The 18,167-nt window shown below is 43.0% G+C and overlaps 1 protein-coding gene across 8 annotated transcripts in view; it reads right to left on the reverse strand.

The window, feature by feature from the left end:
- Window positions 1-18,167, reverse strand: part of ABCC2 (ATP binding cassette subfamily C member 2) — a 111,624-nt gene that overhangs the window by 88,499 nt on the left and 4,958 nt on the right. For all 8 annotated transcript variants that reach the window (XR_014326748.1, XR_014326749.1, XM_082854925.1 and 5 more), the window contains exons 3-11: window positions 13,322-13,447; window positions 11,392-11,526; window positions 11,081-11,188; window positions 10,394-10,449; window positions 8,958-9,192; window positions 6,943-7,106; window positions 5,940-6,117; window positions 2,425-2,679; window positions 1,305-1,370 (exon numbers count right to left, since the gene is read on the reverse strand). Coding sequence is in view for 6 of the 8 variants with exons in the window: in XM_082854925.1 (XP_082711051.1) it covers window positions 1,305-1,370; window positions 2,425-2,679; window positions 5,940-6,117; window positions 6,943-7,106; window positions 8,958-9,192; window positions 10,394-10,449; window positions 11,081-11,188; window positions 11,392-11,526; window positions 13,322-13,447 (1,323 nt within the window). In the remaining 2 variants the exon portion in view is untranslated. The remainder of the gene's footprint in view (window positions 1-1,304; window positions 1,371-2,424; window positions 2,680-5,939; window positions 6,118-6,942; window positions 7,107-8,957; window positions 9,193-10,393; window positions 10,450-11,080; window positions 11,189-11,391; window positions 11,527-13,321; window positions 13,448-18,167) is intronic.

The raw sequence follows: 18,167 nt of genomic DNA on the forward strand, positions 1-18,167 counted from the left end.
GAAAGAAGCCTGTATTTATCCTGCCTATCCTGTACAAACTTTATTTTAGGGTAACCAACTAGCTGATTAAAGATCATTCTTCATTACACAATTCCAGCTAAGCAATGGCAAAGGAATAATGGAATTAAAACGTCACCCTTTTGCAACTACTAATGAAATAACAGAATAAGGCAATGATTATCAGTGGCTGCTAAAACCTTTATGACAGTGGTTTTCAACTTTGGCTGCATATTAGAATCACTTAGGGAGCTTTCAAAAAAAAAAAATATATATATATATACACACACCCCCAGAGAGTCCAAAAAAATGGTTTGAAGTAGGCCCCAAGCCTCAGTGGGTTTACAAACTTCCCAGGGGATTGAAATGTGCTGCCGGGGCCACAAATCACTACTCTGGGGAAAGAACAGCAGGAAACACAATAAGGGATGAGTCAGGCTGACAACGCCTGGACCCCATAAACACTCATCATCGCTAAGTTAGGAAGCAAGCACTCTCTGAAAGTATCCTTGCCCCTCAACCCCACCCCAAACAAACAAACACAAGAAACAAACAGGCCAAATTATACTCAAGCCTCTAGATCTAACCACCAATTTACAAGACACATTGGAACAAGACAACTTGTTTTCTCTAAAATGACCAAATGACTACTGTAGATCAAAAGCACTGTCAACTAAATGCCATGTGTGGACAGTTTTTGGATCCTTATTCAAACTAACCAACGGTAAAATAAAATTAAATTAAAAAGACATGTATGAGGTAATTGGGGAAATTTAATGGTATCAAAGGACTGTTCTTTTTTTTTTTTTTCCAGGTATGCTATTGGTATTGTGGTTACGTTAAAAAATGAAGTCCTTATTTTAGAAATACATACCCAGTATTTACAAATGAAATGACAAAATATCTGAGATTTGATTTTAAATAATCTAGCAGGGCATGAAGTGGAGAGTGGGGATATAGATGAAACGAGTTAGGTCACGCTGATAATTGCTGGGGCTAGGTGATAAATCCATGGGGCTTCATTAAACCATTCTCTTTACTTTTGTGCACATTTGACAATCTCTACAGTAAAATACAAAAACAAAACAAGCCATTTAACATAATTAAATAGAAATCATGATGAAAAGAGGTCCTGAGAGGAGTACCAGGACAAGAAACAGGAGACTTCTGGGCTAATGAATCAGAAGTCATGGGACACATCACAGGCCCAGAAGCAGAAGTCCACAACCTCTAGCAAGTTTGTTAAGCCCAAGAACCCAATGTTGCCGTCATTGTGCCCAGAGAGTCACCTACACTCAGCTTCTTACCTTGATCCCACTGAGAACCTCATTCATGATCTTTAAACGGTTGTCTTTATACTTCATATTTTTAACCTGCCAGGAAAAAGTGAAACAAACACAGAACACACTTCCATGTGAGAGAGTCCAGATTTGCTGCAGATACTAAATCTCAGTGGTGCTTGTGGCTGTCACTTGGTGAGAACTTGAGGTGCCCAGCGATGGGCTGTCTCTCCCACTCTCCTCCTTGCCTCCCCACCCCTGCCACACCCACCTTCTTTCTGAACCTGAACAGCCTTGGCCCGACTGTGCCCTCCTCCTAGGTTGTTTTTTCCATGGCTTCCTCCTTCACATTCAGGTTGGTGTTGTCCAGAGCTCAGTTCAATGTCCCCTCCTCACAGAGGTCATTCCTGATCCCATAACCTAACACTGCCACCCACCCACTCACTAGCATATCACCCTGTTGAATTCTCTGCATAGTACTTATCATAACTGACATTTTCCTTCTTTGCTTTTACTTGTTTATGGCCTGAATCTCCACCCCAAGTAGAACGTAAGTTCCACAAGAGCAAGAGCCTTGTCTAATTTGCTGCTGTGTTCCCCCCAAAATAGGATATACAAAAAATATTTTTAAAATATTTGCAACTAAATGAATGCAAAACAAATGGACTAAATGACATACGCCACTGAGTTCACCCATCCAAAATATGATTGCTGGCATAGCTAACAACTGTCCACATGGAGCCCTGCTACCCGGTGGTAGCAGGGTTGATTGCCAGGATTTAGGCCTAAAGTTTGGGTTGCTCATGTGACTGCTCTGTGTGGCTGGTTTGCATTACTATCATGGAGAAACAGGGCCAATAATCACTGTGCTAAGAACAGCCCAGTGGAGCAGGGTGTAAGAGTTATATGCAGGGTCCCTGGGCGGCTCTTCTCTTTCCAATGAGGAACATGAATCAAGACAGAGTATATAAACCCTAAGAGTGGTGAGAAGATGAAAAGGGAAGATAAAGCCAAACTCATCCGAGACAGTGGCAAGTCTTCTACCAGCTTTGCATTGCTCAAACTCCAATCACAAGTCAGAAGAGAGGAAATAAAAGACTTTAGACTTTGAAGAACATAAACATGTCCCCAATGACTGTTTCTTTACCTGAATAGCCCTATTCTTGGTGGCAATTACCCCATTAATTGGGATTAGGAGCACCATCACCCCAACACCTGCTAAGACTGAGGGTCCCAACTCTGCCCACAGGAAGTAGATGGACAAGGAAATCTGTAGAACATTTGACCACAGCAGGTGGATGAAGTTGGTCACGTCCATGAGCTTCTGGGCGTCCACAGACATCAGGTTCACTGTTTCTCCAATGGTGTACTGCTTCCTGGCCTGGTTGGATAGAGTCAGCGCCTAAAAACAAAGATTGGAATTGGGACACCTGGACAAGGCCAAGGATACTGGGGAGTGAGAGGGGAAATTCAAGAAGGAAGAGAAAGACAGTAGAAGGATGGGCTCCATACGGACACAACTTTTCCAAAGGGCTGGGATCTTCTTGCCACTAAATCTTTTTTTTTTTTTTGAGGTACGCAGGCCTCTCACTGCTGTGGCCTCTCCCGCTGCGGAGCACAGGCTCCGGATGCGCAGGCTCAGAGGCCATGGCTCACGGGCCCAGCCGCTCCACGACATGTGGGATCTTCCTGGACTGGGGCACGAACCCATGTCCCCTGCATCGGCAGGTGGACTCTCAACCACTGCGTCACCAGGGAAGTCCTTGCCACTAAATCTTACACACAGTGTTCTCTCATTCTTGACCACTCTTTCCTGCTATTCCTACCTTCCCCAACATCTGTTCCTCCACACACTTTTTTTGCTCAGAAAAGTCCTATTTATCTCTTAGTGTCAACTTAGATGGAACTTCTTCTCAGAAGACTTCCCTGACTCCCAAGTTTAGGTGAGATATTTCTCCTGTGTATTCCCCTAACAACCCGTGCTTACCTCTGCCATGACATTCACCACACTTCACTGTGTAATTTTGTTTTTCTATTTCTCCACCAGTTGTAAACTCTGTAAGGACAAGGGCTAAATCTGTCCAATTCACTACCGCTTTCACATGCACACAGTAGGGAAACCAAATACTGAAGGATGGAAGGAACGGAGGGATGAAAGGAAGAAGCATGTATTCATTCTCGCCTTGCAGACTTTAATGTGGCAATGTTATTTGGAGCCACACTGTGAGGAGGTTGCAACCATTCCCAAGGAGGACAGAGATCTTAGAATGGTGAGGAAAGCTGCAGGGTTCACACACTGGAAGCAAAATGACTTATTGTCAGGAATTTGAGGGCAATATCTAGATGCCTGAATCTTGCAGCATGAGCCTTTTGTTCTCTTGTTAGAGAGATCAGAAGGCTGACACCCACAGTCTGTCACTTACAGCAGTGCCTTGTACAAATGCTCCCAGACAAGGGGCTGGGGGGTGGGTGGTGGCTGCATGAAACCAGCTTGTACTACGCTCACCAAGCCACCCTCTGGTGTGGGCTACATCTTTCCAGAGGAATGAAAGCCCTCTTCTAATTCCCACAAGGCAGTATATGGGCTATGAGTGGCCCTAGAGATCACCTTCATCCTCCTCCTAGAAGCTCTACTGTCATCTTACTCCATCAATAAAGTCTTTAGAATATATCAGGATTCTTGGTTGTACAGTAAAAAGAAGGAAATTTCCTAAAATGTTGGGCTACCAAGGTTCTAGAGACATCATTTCACTGCTATGCCTCCCCTTTGGTATTGAAAAACAAAAACAAAAAGTAACATCTAATTACCCTTCAAGGTAATCAGTATACTTTTCTTTTTTCAATAAATCTTTGTAAAGTGGTAAAGTCATTAATTTAGTCCCAATAGTCCTTGTCTAGAGGCAGGTCCTGTCTATGTGATTCTAGGCATTGAAATGATCTAAGCCCTACTTCTCTGTAAACTAGGGGTAATGCAGTTACTTCCCAGGGCTAAGAATTGATAATGGATGTAAAAAATGTTTCATAACATTTCATAAATGAAGCATAATCTAAACATATAAAATTAGTCAATTTTAAATTCTATTTTAGGGACTTCCCTGGTGGTCCAGTGGTTAAGACTTCGCCTTCCAATGCCCGGGGTGCAGGTTCGATCCCTGGTCAGGAAGCTAAGATCCCACATGCCTTGGGGCCAAAAAAACAAAACATAAAACAGAAGCAATACTGTAACAAATTCAATAAAGACTTTAAAAATGGTCCACATCAAACAAAATCTTTAAAAAAAATTCTATTTTAGTAGCAATATTTATTTGAATGAAGGTCTCATTAAGGGCTCTATCCTTATGGATTGTAACAGTTGCAAAACTTGGAACATATCAATATTAAGAATCAAAGTAGTGGAAATGAATCATCACAATTGTAAAAGTGTACGTTCATAGAAATGTCTGAGACAGCCTGGTTAGTGACCTCATATCCTGCAAACCAGCAGAAATACAGTATCTCCAGAAGGAATAAGGGGATTAAAATTTTAATTTTGGAGAAGACAAATTCCCGTGTGAGGGTATCTGGGAGTTCAAAGAACTTGACCAGACTTCTGATCTAAAGACATTTGGATCACCTCTCTGGGTCTCTCGACGAGTCAGCATCTACTCAGCAAAGACAAAAGACACACTGGAGTCTTAAGAGAGGAAAGCAAAGGATAAAATCAGGAACTGTAACAGAGAAATCACTATGATGGAACACTCCAGTGGTGGATGAAAAAGAGGAAGAAAAGGCAACCGACTGATGTTCTGACCTATAAAAAGTATCATCATCTCCTAATGGATGAATTTTCTCCTCAGGCTTGTAGTCACTATTTTCATTTCTTTTTATTTATTTTTTAAATTGAGATATACTTGACTCTACTTTCATTTCTTAAGGGAAAAAATGAGAATTCACCTTGGTGTCTAGGACGGAGGGAAATAAAGTTGCTCTGAGAAAGTTAAACATTAAAAGCAACGTGTCAGAGGGAAGATGGGGAAAATCATCTTAAGGAAATGGAATAGCTCCCAAGTCTGCAGAACTTAGTAACCAGTGTGAAGGTATTTACAAATCCAAAAAAGGAATCAGGCAGAGGACGTGTTGGTCGTTACTCAAGACTGAGAAAAAGAACTTGCTAGGCAAAAGTCAGTCCGAGGAGGTGGAGTCCTGGTTCACAGAGCGTTCTAGTCTATGGCAAAACTGTGATTTGAGAGGGACACACCAGGTCTTATGAGCCAAGTTTCATGTAGTATTTCGTTTAAATGTTGGTGATTTGAAGAGTCTGCCCTTGGCCAGCTTCTTTTCTGACTTTACATTCTGTCCCAAGGTGTTGTCACCTTGTGGAGAGAGGAAGGAAGAGAGGGATGGTATGCAAGCCTTCAAAGCTGAAAGGCAGATCCTGGGCAGAGAACAGCTTGCCGGCTTTTCCCTGGAGTGCACCCCACCCCCCACACACAGACGCTCTATGTCTGTATACACACTTTTCATCTTCATCTCCAAAGATATATCTAAAGAAGGCTGTGTGTTTAGCCAAAATCCAGTGTTGAGGTCAATTATCATTTCCATCAAATTTTCCTCAATCTGGGAGGAAATGCTCACGTTTACAAAGGGGATTTTCTTTGGTGATGCCTGGCATATTCCACTTACCTTCTTATATACAGAAGCCATGATGGTGGTCCGTACTTTCATGCCCAGCATAAAGCACAGTTTAAAGTAATACTGAAGGCAGACAGACTGGATGAGGGCCACGGCGAAGAAGAGGATTGAGTAGAGATACCCAGTCCACAGATATATGTCATGGTCATTTGCAAAGGAGATCAGCAATCTGCCAGAGCAAAACCAAGTAAGTGGCGCCGTCAAGCCTCCAAGGGCTCTTCACCCTCCTTGTGCACAGCCAGCTACGCTATCCTACCCGGTTGGTAACAAAAGTGACCAGAATTGTTCAATGCTCTTGGAAGACTGAGCTCCACAGCCATGCCAGCACTCTTGCCTTTTTTGGAGATAGGCAGCAAGGGCTAAGGGTTGACGACCCATGACTGTGAGACGGGATAACGTGTGCTCCACAAAGCTGCCACTGCAATGCTTTCTTTGACGCTCTCTTTCCCTACCCTCTGGTAAAAGAGGATGTTATGTAGCAAGTTGATTGATTCCTGGAAAGGAATTAGGACTTGTATCCAGCGTGAGTTAGAAGGGTTTCCCCTGGAGGATAGTCCATTCCATAGATCCTGGCAGACTGAAGTCCTGTCATGATTAACCCGAACCTCCCACTGAATGCGTGACTGTGGAGCAATGAGGTTACAGAGACTATGTACAAGCCTCTCCTGGGGTATGAGGCCCACCTTTTGGACATGACTCAGCTTACAGCAGTTCTGTTTAAGAAGAAAGCACCCCTAAGAAGCATCTGGCTTCCTACGAGGAGAAGGACGTGGAAAAGAGGGAGGCTAAAGGATCTAAATGATTTTTCAGATCATTTTAGATCTTGAAAAATGCCTTGTGCTTTTCATGAACACAATGCTGTAAGGTTGAAGAAAATTATGAGCATTTAAAAAAATGGAAACTCAATAATAGTCTCCTGCCTGCATATACAAGGGGCAAAAAGCAGAGTGGCAGCGGAGGCCCTGCAAGGACAAGCCAGGGCCTGGGGACTCACTTCAGCAGCTGAGGATTCAGGAACATGAGGATGTCATACACCAGCTTCAGCAGGAATGATTTCAGGAGGATGACGTAGAAAGTTCTGAAGAGGGCTTTCACCAACCAGGACTTGGGGAAGTCTTTAGTGGTCTCAGACTTCTTTTTATTCTTTTTAGTTTCTTCCTGGGTACAAAACAAGACAACATCAGTGCTTGCAGAGCTGCGTGGTGGAAGACTTTGTCTTTACTGAACAGTTCCCAAGTGTTAGCCCCCGAGCCCTGCTGCCCTCTTTGTACAGGTTTCAGTCTTCTCTCCACTACCTGATCCCATTCACCCTTTAGCTGCTATCACTGTTCCCCCTCTCCCTCCTGATACTTCGGATCTATTTTGGATTAGGAAAACAGGCAACAAACCTGGTGAGAATACCATGTAAAAGCAAAGAACAGCCTCTGACTGGGGGACTGTGGGGCATCGTGGGAGGGAAGGGCATGGGCGTGATTTTATATATATATATTTTTTGGATGCTTAAAAGCCTTTCCATTCTCTTCTTGTTCATGGTTATTGTGGGATGTTATGGGTTGAATAGAATCCCCCCAAAAGTTATGTTGAAGTCCTAACCCCCGGTGCCTTAGAACGTGCCCTTCTTTGGAAATACGGCCTTTGCAGATGTAATCAAGATGAGGTCATTAGAGTGCGTCATGGAATGGGTCTTACTCCAATATGACTGGTGTCCTTGTAAGAAGAGACAGACATGGGGGAAGAGGACACATGATGACAGAGGCAGAGAGTGGAGTGAAAACATCCACAAGCCAAGGAACACCAAGGACGGCTGGTAAAACCCAGAAGGTGGGAGAGGCAAGGAAGGTTTCTTCCCTACGGGTTTTAGAGGGAGCATGGCCCAGCTGATGCTTTGATTTCAGATCTCTGGCCTCCTGAGTTGTGAGACGATACATTTCTGTTGTTTTAAGCCACGCGATTCATGGTGCTTTGTTTCAGCGACCCCGGGAATCTACTACATGGGATATCACCACCCACTCTCCAGCCTCTTCCTTTTCCTGTCTCAGGAGTCCCCACCAGGTCCCCAATTCCAGCCTCTCAGCCTCAGTGACATCCTCCTGTAATTTCTCTCACTAAGGTCCCATCTGATCGGTCTCTTGCCTGAACACCTGCCTCAACCTGCTTCCCAGCTTCCACTTTTGCCTCCCAACCATCCGTTCTCCTGGCAGCTGCTTCAGTGGGCTTTTAACAATGTAAATCTGACTGCATTACGCCTCTGCTCAAAACTTTCCACCGGCTTTCCATCAGAGTTAAAATAAAATCCAGGCTCCTCACCATGGCCCATGAGGGTCTACACCCCTTAATCCCTGCCCCTTTCCCTGAGCTCACCTCACCCCTCACTCAGCCTCTCTCTCCATGCTCCCTCATCCTCTTTCTCTTCTTCAAACAAGCCAACCATGTTCCCCTCTCGGCTTCCCCCATCCTGCGCCCTCTGAGTGAAATACGCTTCCTTCTCATGGGCTCTTTTCATCGCTTGGATCTTTACCCAAATGTCATCTCCTCTGAGAAGCCTCTCCTGTTACTCTAAGGAAGCACTTCACGCCAGACACATTAACATGTTTTCTTAATACTCTTTCAGGCTGATCCTTATACCTGTGCCCAGAATGGTCTCTGACACACAGTGGTACTCAATAAATATTTTCAAGTGAATAAAAAAATAAATTAGCTGCTAATGCTAAATCCCACCAATGTGCAGATTCTAGTAATGCTAAGGTATTCTTTTATTTTTCTATTTTAAAAAAACATTTTATTGTGGAAAATTTCAAATATACCCCAAATGAGAGAGATCAGTACTACATTATACTCCCATGTATCCATCACTAAGGTACTATTAGTATTGTGAATATTACTAATAATATAAAATGCACTGCAAAGTATAAAGTGCTGTCAAAATGAAAGGACAGATTCACCAGGACATTGGTGTCCTCATGCCAAAGACATACAGCACATTCGAACAGACACTCGTGGGAAAGTTACCAGGACAAGGACATCTTGGCTTTGACTCTGGTTCTTATCCAAACCATGCAGCCTGGCTCCAGGGTTCCGCTGGGAGTTCTTCTGCTGCCGTTTCTGGAATGCCTGCCGGGCCTTCTGCAGCTCTCCTGCCATGTACTTTTCAAACCTGCTGACTAGTGTCTTTGTTTTAGTCTCTTCATCAATATCCCAGATATCTTCAAGCGTCAGAGGTTTCTTGAAGCCTTTCAGAACAATGCTGGAACAAGAGTGACCCACAGGCTGAGGCCCTGCAGGTGGGACCAGAGGCTGTCTCCTCGCTGCCTCTGTCAAAACCATCCAGTCCCAGGATGGAGGGACAGAAGAATGGGGCTTCTCCCTTGCTCTACTATCCCAGCTCCTAGCTCGCTCTTGGAACTCGAAAAAGGAGTGGGGAGAGCAGAAAAGGGAGTGGGTGGGGGTGATGGAAGGTGGGAGAAAACAAGAGAAGGGGAAGAAGTCCTACTGAATTGAGAGCCAAAAGCGCATCACCTCCCCCGATCCTGTTCCTTCCTTCTCAAACACTGGCTGCCTCTCTGCTGCCCTGGCATCTCCCTGAGGAGCCTCCATGATGCCCTTAAGGAACTGAGCAGACCTGGGGGTGCCTCTAATACTCTCTCTCTAGATCAGGGCTCCTCAACCTGGGATTTGAGAACATGGATGGAAAATAAATTACATCTTTACTTTTATTAGCTTCTAACTGAAATTTAGCCTTTCCTTCTAATATGAATGTAGTCAACCCACCACAGTTCTAAAACAGAGTACTTGTGCCTTTGTTACCAGGTAACAAAAGTCACAGATGTTTTCATGGCTCATTTACACTCATCACTGCTTTGAAACTATTAAACCCAGCCAGCATTAGGTCTTGATATTTAATGCATTAATAAAGAAGCACATGTATTACTATATCACAAATTTGGTAACTACATTTCAATGTATTTGTTTCCCTTTATAATCCCATGTCTTTTATTGTACACATTTAAAACATCATCTGAGAAGGGATTCATGGGTGTTACCAGGCTGCCAAAGGGGTCCGTGGAACTACAAAGGCCAAGGACGGCTGCTGCAGATCCTCTGGAAGCCCAGAACAGCTATTTCATCCCTTACCCGAGTCTGTGCCACACTCCTTGACCCCAAATTTCCCTTTTCCTGTCCTACTGCCTCCTTTTCCTCCTATCCTTTTTTTTTCATGGAACTCCTCAGGCTACCAAGAGCAAACCCCCCTCCTTTCTCTCCTCAGCTTCCCCATCTGCCCAGTGAAGGGACTGCAGTAAACTGATCTGTATGTTTTAACATTCTCTGACGCTAAGTAGAGGAGAAATGGAAGCCATGGCAGGCACTTTTAAAATTAAGATTTCCATCACTTTCAGGAGGGGGAGGGGGGAGGGATATAGACAAGCCACACTCCAGGTATTTCCTACCTGTCATACCAACTAAAGGTGATGCTACTCAGAAATGAAGCTGTGGTTGAAGGATGCTGCAAGACATACAAAAAATCAGACAGTAAATCAATTAGAAACAGGATTCTATGGAACTCTAAAATCAGAAGCTGAGTTTTCTAAATATGATGTTGTGCTAGAAACTAGACATGACACTGAAGTAGGCTGGTCAACGTGTTTGTTTGGAGACGCTAAGGTCACCAGTAGAATGATAACCAGACTTTTTGGCATAGATGTAGGAATTAACTGTCTATGCTGAAGCTTGGTGGGTCAATATAAAAGTCAGTGTTTCCGGGCTTCCCTGGTGGCGCAGTGGTTGAGAGTCCGCCTGCCGATGCAGGGGACACAGGTTTGTGCCCCCGTCCGGGAAGATCCCACATGCCGCGGAGCGGCTGGGCCCGTGAGCCAAGGCCGCTGAGCCTGCGCGTCCGGAGCCTGTGCTCCGCAACGGGAGAGGCCACAGAAGTGAGAGGCCCGCGTACCACCAAAAAAAAAAGAAGTCAGTGCTTCCAAATTCTAGTCACTTTGTTTCCTTACATCACAAAATGGACTATACTACTATATTCTGGGCTTGGGGGACCTTCATGAGACCTAGACATCGCCAAGTTACATCTGTCAAGATACCATCCAATTAAATAATATATGAAGGGGTCATATTTAGAGTCTCACTTTTGAGGAGTCATTTTTTTCTGAAAATGCTGAAAGGATCAGGACCAGGATCTGGAGTGCATAGCAGATGAGGAACACGCAGGAATAGGCCAGGTTAGGGTTGCTGCCCTATGGGAGGGGACAAAGAAAATGAGCCTTTTATCTGAATTAAGTCTAAACAGCCCCTATGTATGAATGCTTGTGATTAAAGTCTATCATCAAATCCCCTAAATACAATCCTACCCTGCAACTCAATTTACCTTATGTCATTTACTCCAACTTAGAAGTTGCCCAGCGGTACCTCCTCATATCACCATCTCTTTCCTCCTTACCCTTAAGAGTGTCCGGATCAGAGTCTGAAACTGGAAAGTGCCACAGAGTATTGAGAGAATCCAGAACACGGACAGGAACCAAGAGTCCTTCTGTACACACCATCGCCTGCTGTGTTGGATCAGCAAAACCAGGATCTGGCGAGAAATTCACATCATGTTTTGAAAAATATTGTCACTAACACCAAGGACAAGAGGCAAGAAGGATGTCAGAGAACAGGGGAAGAAACGGGGGCTGAAGGGGGAGATTGTTGTAACTAATCTGACGCCAAATAGTACATTTCCTCCCTGATACCATCCGACTTTTTCTTTCAGGACCCCAGTGCTCTCTCTGGAACTCCCTTCTCTATCCCATCTCTATTCACCACACTTGGGCAGAGGGTCAGAGGAACGCAGAGGGTCACCACCTGCATCTAAATGGAATAACTTTGGGAGCCAGAAAAATCTTTCTGAGGCCCAAGAAAATAATTTCAGGCACTACAGTAATCAGGTTGGGGAGGCAGATTCTGCTGAATAGGTGCAAGGCGTCTTATCACAATATTTTCTAATAATATTAGACTAAGCAATTAGCAACAACAAAAAACTTTGCCTCGCATTATTCACTTAGTTATAATTAATTAAATGTTGTTTTCCCAGACCCAGTGCTGTGCTAGTAAACTGGCATTCTGAAAACAAAGCCATGATTTGTGGCATGTGTGAATTTCCATGGTATAAATGCTCCCACCGTGGTGGATTTCAATCTCCAACATGATGTCACCAGACTCAGGATTGGGAAGAGAGGCGCAGTCAGCTCCGTGAGCTGGCTCCAGCGCACTGCTCTCTAGACTCTTCTCTGTTTTATAACAACAGTGACAAAACGAAGTCCTTACAGGGGCCAAGCAGAGCATGTTACTGAGTGAAGTGAGGGTGGAGGACAGTACTGAGCACATACCTGGTCTAATGCAACCAACTGCTACTCAGTCCTAGCTGACCGCTGCCCTGTGGGAATGTCGGCCCAAAGTTGCCAGGCATTCTGATTTTTCAAGAAAGTTTAGGAATCAAAATAATTATGTTGTATCTTCCTCTTTCAAAATGATGGTAACGGGGCTTCCCTGGTGGCGCAGTGGTTGAGAGTCCGCCTGCCGATGCTAGGGGACACGGGTTCGTGCCCCGGTCCGGGAAGATCCCACATGCCGCAGAGCGGCTGAGCCCGTGAGCCATGGCCGCTGGGCCTGCGCGTCCGGAGCCTGTGCTCCGCAACAGGAGAGGCCATGACAGTGAGAGGCCTGCGTACCACAAAAACAAAAAAACAAAAATGATGGTAATGGGAATTCCCTGGCGGTCCAGTGGTTAGGACTTGGCACTTTCACTGCTGGGGGCCTGGGTTTGATCCCTGGTTGGGGAACTAGGATCCCACAAGCCGCTTGACACGGCCAAAAATAAAAAATAAATAAAATAAAATGATGGTAACGAATTCAATTGTTTTTTTTAAACACTGTACAGCTCTCCCTCCCCCCACAAAAAACCCTGCCTGTAGGAGAGACATAATTTTCTGTCATCAAATTTACAAAAACAAGTCTAGACTCAGTGATCCATTGATTAGAGTCACCAATCAACTTAAAAATAATGTTTACAGCATGTAGAAAATTCTTTTACATCAAGAAACTTGGATTTCATCTGTGATCCTTAGATGGCAAGATATGAGGGCATAAGTTACATGTTAATCATTAAAGCTAATACTTACCTTAGGAAGAAGGCATTAAAAGTAGTGTTTAAAAGCAAATGAAAAGCTAAAATTGTTTTCACCCTATTACAACCAAGCTTTGCTTCATCATAGGTCCCTTGAAAAAGGTAGATGAAATTGGACTTTATTTCATTCCATAGGAGAAAATTTCAGCTGGATGGCTATGAGTAAAGAGAAGATAAACAGGATAGAAGTGATGATGGGCCTCACCCATGTGCCCAGGTAGAGGCTTGGATTGGTATATCTAACGGCAGGGACTGTGGCTTGTCCAGTGTCTTCTGTGAGTGCAAGGGCCAGATCTATGACTGCCAGAATAAGAAGAAACCCAACAAGCACCTGAGAAGGCAAAAAAAACACCGTTAGGAAGCTATCATTCTTAAGAATAGAATGATTCCCAGTAATGGATGGTAAAAATAGTAGGTAGCACAAGATATGGAAGCAACCTAAGTGTCCATCAACAGATGAATGGATAAAGATGTGATACACACACACACACACACACACACACACACACACACACACACACACACGCACAATGGAATACTACTCAGCCATAATAAAGAATGAAATTTTGCCATTTGCAGCAACATGGATAGAACTGGAGGGCATTATGCTTAGTGAAATAAGTCATAGAAGGACGTATACTGTAAGATATCACTTATATGTGGAATCTAAAAAATATAACAAACTAGAGAATTTATATTATATTCTTTTTGTTATCAAAAAAGAAGCAGACTCACAGAGAACAGACTAGTTGGTTACCAGTGGGGAGAGGGAAGAGGGGAGGGGCAATATAAGGGTAGGGGATTAAGAGGAACAAACTGTTAAGTGTATAATAAGCTACAAGGATATATTGTACAACATGGGGAATATAGCTAATATTTTATAATGACTATAAATGGAGTATTCACCTTTAAAATTGTGAATCACTATATGTACATCTGTAACTTATATAACATTGTACATCAACTATACTTCAATAAAAATGGTAGGCAATGATTCAGATAACACACTCAATAATTATGGAATCAATGATATATATAGTTCAAGTAATGGAATAAAGTTCAAAGTATACTAAGTGTTGTTAAGGAACGTTGATTGTCATGGTTTTAAAATATGTCCACAAATTCTCCAATACTCCTCCCTTCAAAAGATAGCTTAGTTCCCCTTCCCTTGAGTATGGGCTGAGCTCTGACTCACTTGTAATAAATAGAATATGGCAGAAGTGACAGTGTGCGACTTCCAAGATTAGGTCATAGAAAACAATGTGGCTTCCTCTTTGTTCTCTCTCTCAGATCACTCACAGCAAGGTAAACTTCCAGCCTCATCGTGAGGACACTCAAGTAGCTCTATGGAGAGGTCCACTTGGTAAGGAACTGAGACCTCCTGCCAAAAGCCATGTGGGTGTGTCAATTTAGAAGCAGATGTTCTAGCCCCAGTCAAGCCTTCAGGTGACCTTAGGCAGAGTCTGCATATTAATAACAGCAACCTCATGACAGACCCTGAAGTCAGGTAAGCTGCTCCCAAATCTCTGACCCATAGAAACTGAAATTTAAAAAAAAAAAAAGTTTATCTTTAAGCCGCTAAGTTTTGGACTAATTTGTTCCATAGCAATAGATAACTAATAAAATAGATTTAAAGGGGGAATTCCTCCAACCCAACTGGGACGGCACTATTCCCTTTCCTTGGTCATTACTCCCAGCCTTCTCGCCATATAAACTTTGAAGTTAATGACTGCAACTCTGTGACCCTAAGATGACTCCAAGTCTGTCAAATATTTGGACTATAAGCTCATAAGACATGATACACATCTTTTTGTTCTAAAGGACTACCGCCCACCCATCAGGAGGGAGAATTATTACCTCCACTGAGGAGGTCCACCAGTACCTTATCCCTCAAGATGAAGATCTTTAGTATCAGCTCCCCTACCCTCACCCCTCCCTACTCCCATCCATCTATGCCTACTCATTCCATAAGCCTCATTCATCCAGAATGGCTCAGGAGGAGATATTGGGCCCTTTATAATTAAAACCAGCAAAGAAAGCACCTTTAACTAATAGGATAAGCTCTATTATTTAGCAGAGAATTCTTAGGAATCAATCCCATTATTGCTAAAATAAAGGCTCTTTAGGAGGATTAAAAGAAAAAATTAGGAAAATCTCCCAGAACAGAGGGGAAAAGAGAAAAAGAAATTCTAAAGAGTTGAGAAGGAGGGTCAATTCAGCGAGTCCAACATCTATCTAACAAGAAGTTCTAGAGATAGGGAATTTTAGAATTAGAGGAAAGGAAATGAAAAGAATAATATAAAAATTTCTCAGAGATAAGACATGAGTCTTTCGGTTAAAAGTATAGAACCCATTGAATGAAAAGAGACCCACGTAGACACTCTTATGAAATTTCAGGACATCAAGAATAAAGAGGATAAAGCTTCTAGAGAGGATAACAAGGAATGAGAAGAATTCTAACTTGGTAGCACAGGACTTGGGGGAACAACATAGCAACAACTTCAAACTTCAAAAAAAAATTTTTTTGAACCTAGCATTCCATAGTCAGATCAACATTTTCAGAAAGCAAGAACCTAGAGACTTTATTTACTATTGCTCTTTCTGAAAATTTTACTGGGAGCGCTAAATCTCTTGTCTTACACAAAGGGGCATTGAGATGAGGATATAATGTACAGCGTGGTGACTATAGTTTAGAACTTTCAAATATACAATACAGTACTGTTAAGAAAGTAGGTATTGAGGGCTTCCCTGGTGGCGCAAGGTTAAGAATCCACTTGCCAATACAGGGGACACGGGTTCCAGCCCTGGTCCCCGAAGATCCCACATGCCACGGAGCAACTAAGCCCACGAGCCACAACTACTGAAGCCCGCATGCCTAGAGCCCGTGCTTTGCAATAAGAGAAGCCACCACAATGAGAAGCCCCCATACCGCAACAAAGAGCAGCCCCCGCTCGCCACAACCAGAGAAACCTCGCCTGCAGCAATGAAGACCCAAGGTAGCCAAAAATAAAAATAAATTTATAAAAAAAAAGAAAGTAGACATTGAAAGTTCTCATTACAAGAAAATTATGTAACTATGTATGGTGATGGGTGTTAACTAGACTTATTGTAGTGATCATTTCAAATTCTTATGCTGTAACAGCTGAAACTAATATAATGTTATATGTCAATTATGCCTCAGTTTTAAAAAAGACTATAAACTGAAAAAAAAATCTCATTTGATCTCCAGAACTTATTTATCTTCTAACTGCAAGTTTGTCATGAGCTTGTGATTATAGTCAAAATACTGTATCACATACTTCAAAGTTGCTAATAGACTAGATCTTAAATGTTCTCACACACACACAAAGAAGATAATTATGTGACATGATAGAAGTGTTAGCTAACAGTATGGTGGTAATCATATTGCAATATATAAACGTATCTAATCAACACACTGTACACCTTCAACTTATACAATGTTATATGTGAAATAAGGAAAAAGAAAGGAAGAACTAGAGCCTAAAATTGATGGGGGAAAAAAGAGGAGGGGGAGGGGAGTTCTCTGACGATCCAGTGGTTAGAATTCAGGACTTTCACTGTCGTGGCCTCAGGTACAATCCCTGGTCGGGGAACTAAGGTGCTGCGAGCTGTGTGGCGCGGCCAAATAAATACAATAAAATTGATGGCAGATTACTTTTAGGTATAAAGGTAACCTACAGAAGAACAGAACATAATCACACAAAATTAAAAGACTGAGAGAAAGGAAGAGAGAAAAAGGAAGCTAGGGAGTTGGGTCAATGAGCTAAATTCTTTGTCTTTCATAGAGGACAGAAATAGATATTTTTTGAAGTTGATGGATCAAGAAATACAGGTATAAACACATTATTTATAGATATGGACGTAACCATCAAAACAATTTTAAATGGCAGCCTCTGGAGAACAGGACTAGAAGGTAGAGGGTTGAGAAAGAGTCTTTTTCTTTTCATTTTGTTTGTTTAGTTTTTTAAAGAGAGTAAAAGGAAACATCTCAAAATGTTAACAGGAGTATGTCAGAGTGATACAATTATCAATGATTTCCATTTCCCTAGAGCTGACAAACTTTCTACAATAATCAAATAAACTTTCTACAATAATGCATTCTTTTTATAATCAGAAACATACTATAGGCTTTTCTTAATCACAGTCAGGGAAATATTGTGGTTGTTTAATGATTACCAAGTCCGTAAAAAGTCTTTGCCCTTGATCTCTCAATCACTGGAGGAGTTTCAAGTACACGTGGAGTTTACTGAACTCAACTTCCTAAAGAGACACAATATCATTGGTATTAAAAAAGAAAGTATAGGGACCTCCCTCGTGGTGCAGTGGTTAAGAATCCACCTTCCAATACAGGGGATGTGGGTTCGATTCCTGGTTGGGGAACTAAGATGCCAGGTACTGAGGAGCAACTAAGCCCACGTGCCACAACTACTGAGCCCATGATCCACAACTACAGAGCCTGCGTGCCTCAACTACAGAGCCCAGACACTCTGGAGCCCATGGGCCACAATGAAAAATCCTGCATGCCGGGATTCCCTGGTGGCACACTGGTTAAGAATCCACCTGCCAATGCAGAGGACACGGGTTTGAGCCCCGGTCCACGAGGATCCCCACATGCCATGGAGCAACTTAGCCCGTGTGCCACAACTACTGAGCCTGCGTGCCACAACCACTGAAGCCCGCGTGCCTAGAGCCCGAGATCCGCAACAAAAGAAGCCACCGCAATGAGAAGCCGGTGCACTGCAATGAAGAATAGCCCCCGTTCACCGCAACTAGAGAAAGCCCGCACACAGCAAGGAAGACCCAATGCAGCCAAAAATAAATAAATATTTAAAAAGAAAAAAAAAGATCCCACATGCTGCAACTAAGACCCGATGCAGCCATAAATAAATAAATATTAAAAAAGAAAAAGGAATTCCCTGGCAGTCCAAGGGCCCGGTGCTTTCACTGCCGAGGGCGTGGCTTCAATCCCTGGTCCGGGAACTAAAATCCTGCAAATCATGCGGTGCAGCCAAAAAAAAAAAAAAAAAAAA

The sequence above is a fragment of the Leucopleurus acutus genome, assembly GCF_964270905.1.
Source record: "Leucopleurus acutus genome assembly, chromosome: 14".
Taxonomy (NCBI): domain Eukaryota; kingdom Metazoa; phylum Chordata; class Mammalia; order Artiodactyla; family Delphinidae; genus Leucopleurus; species Leucopleurus acutus.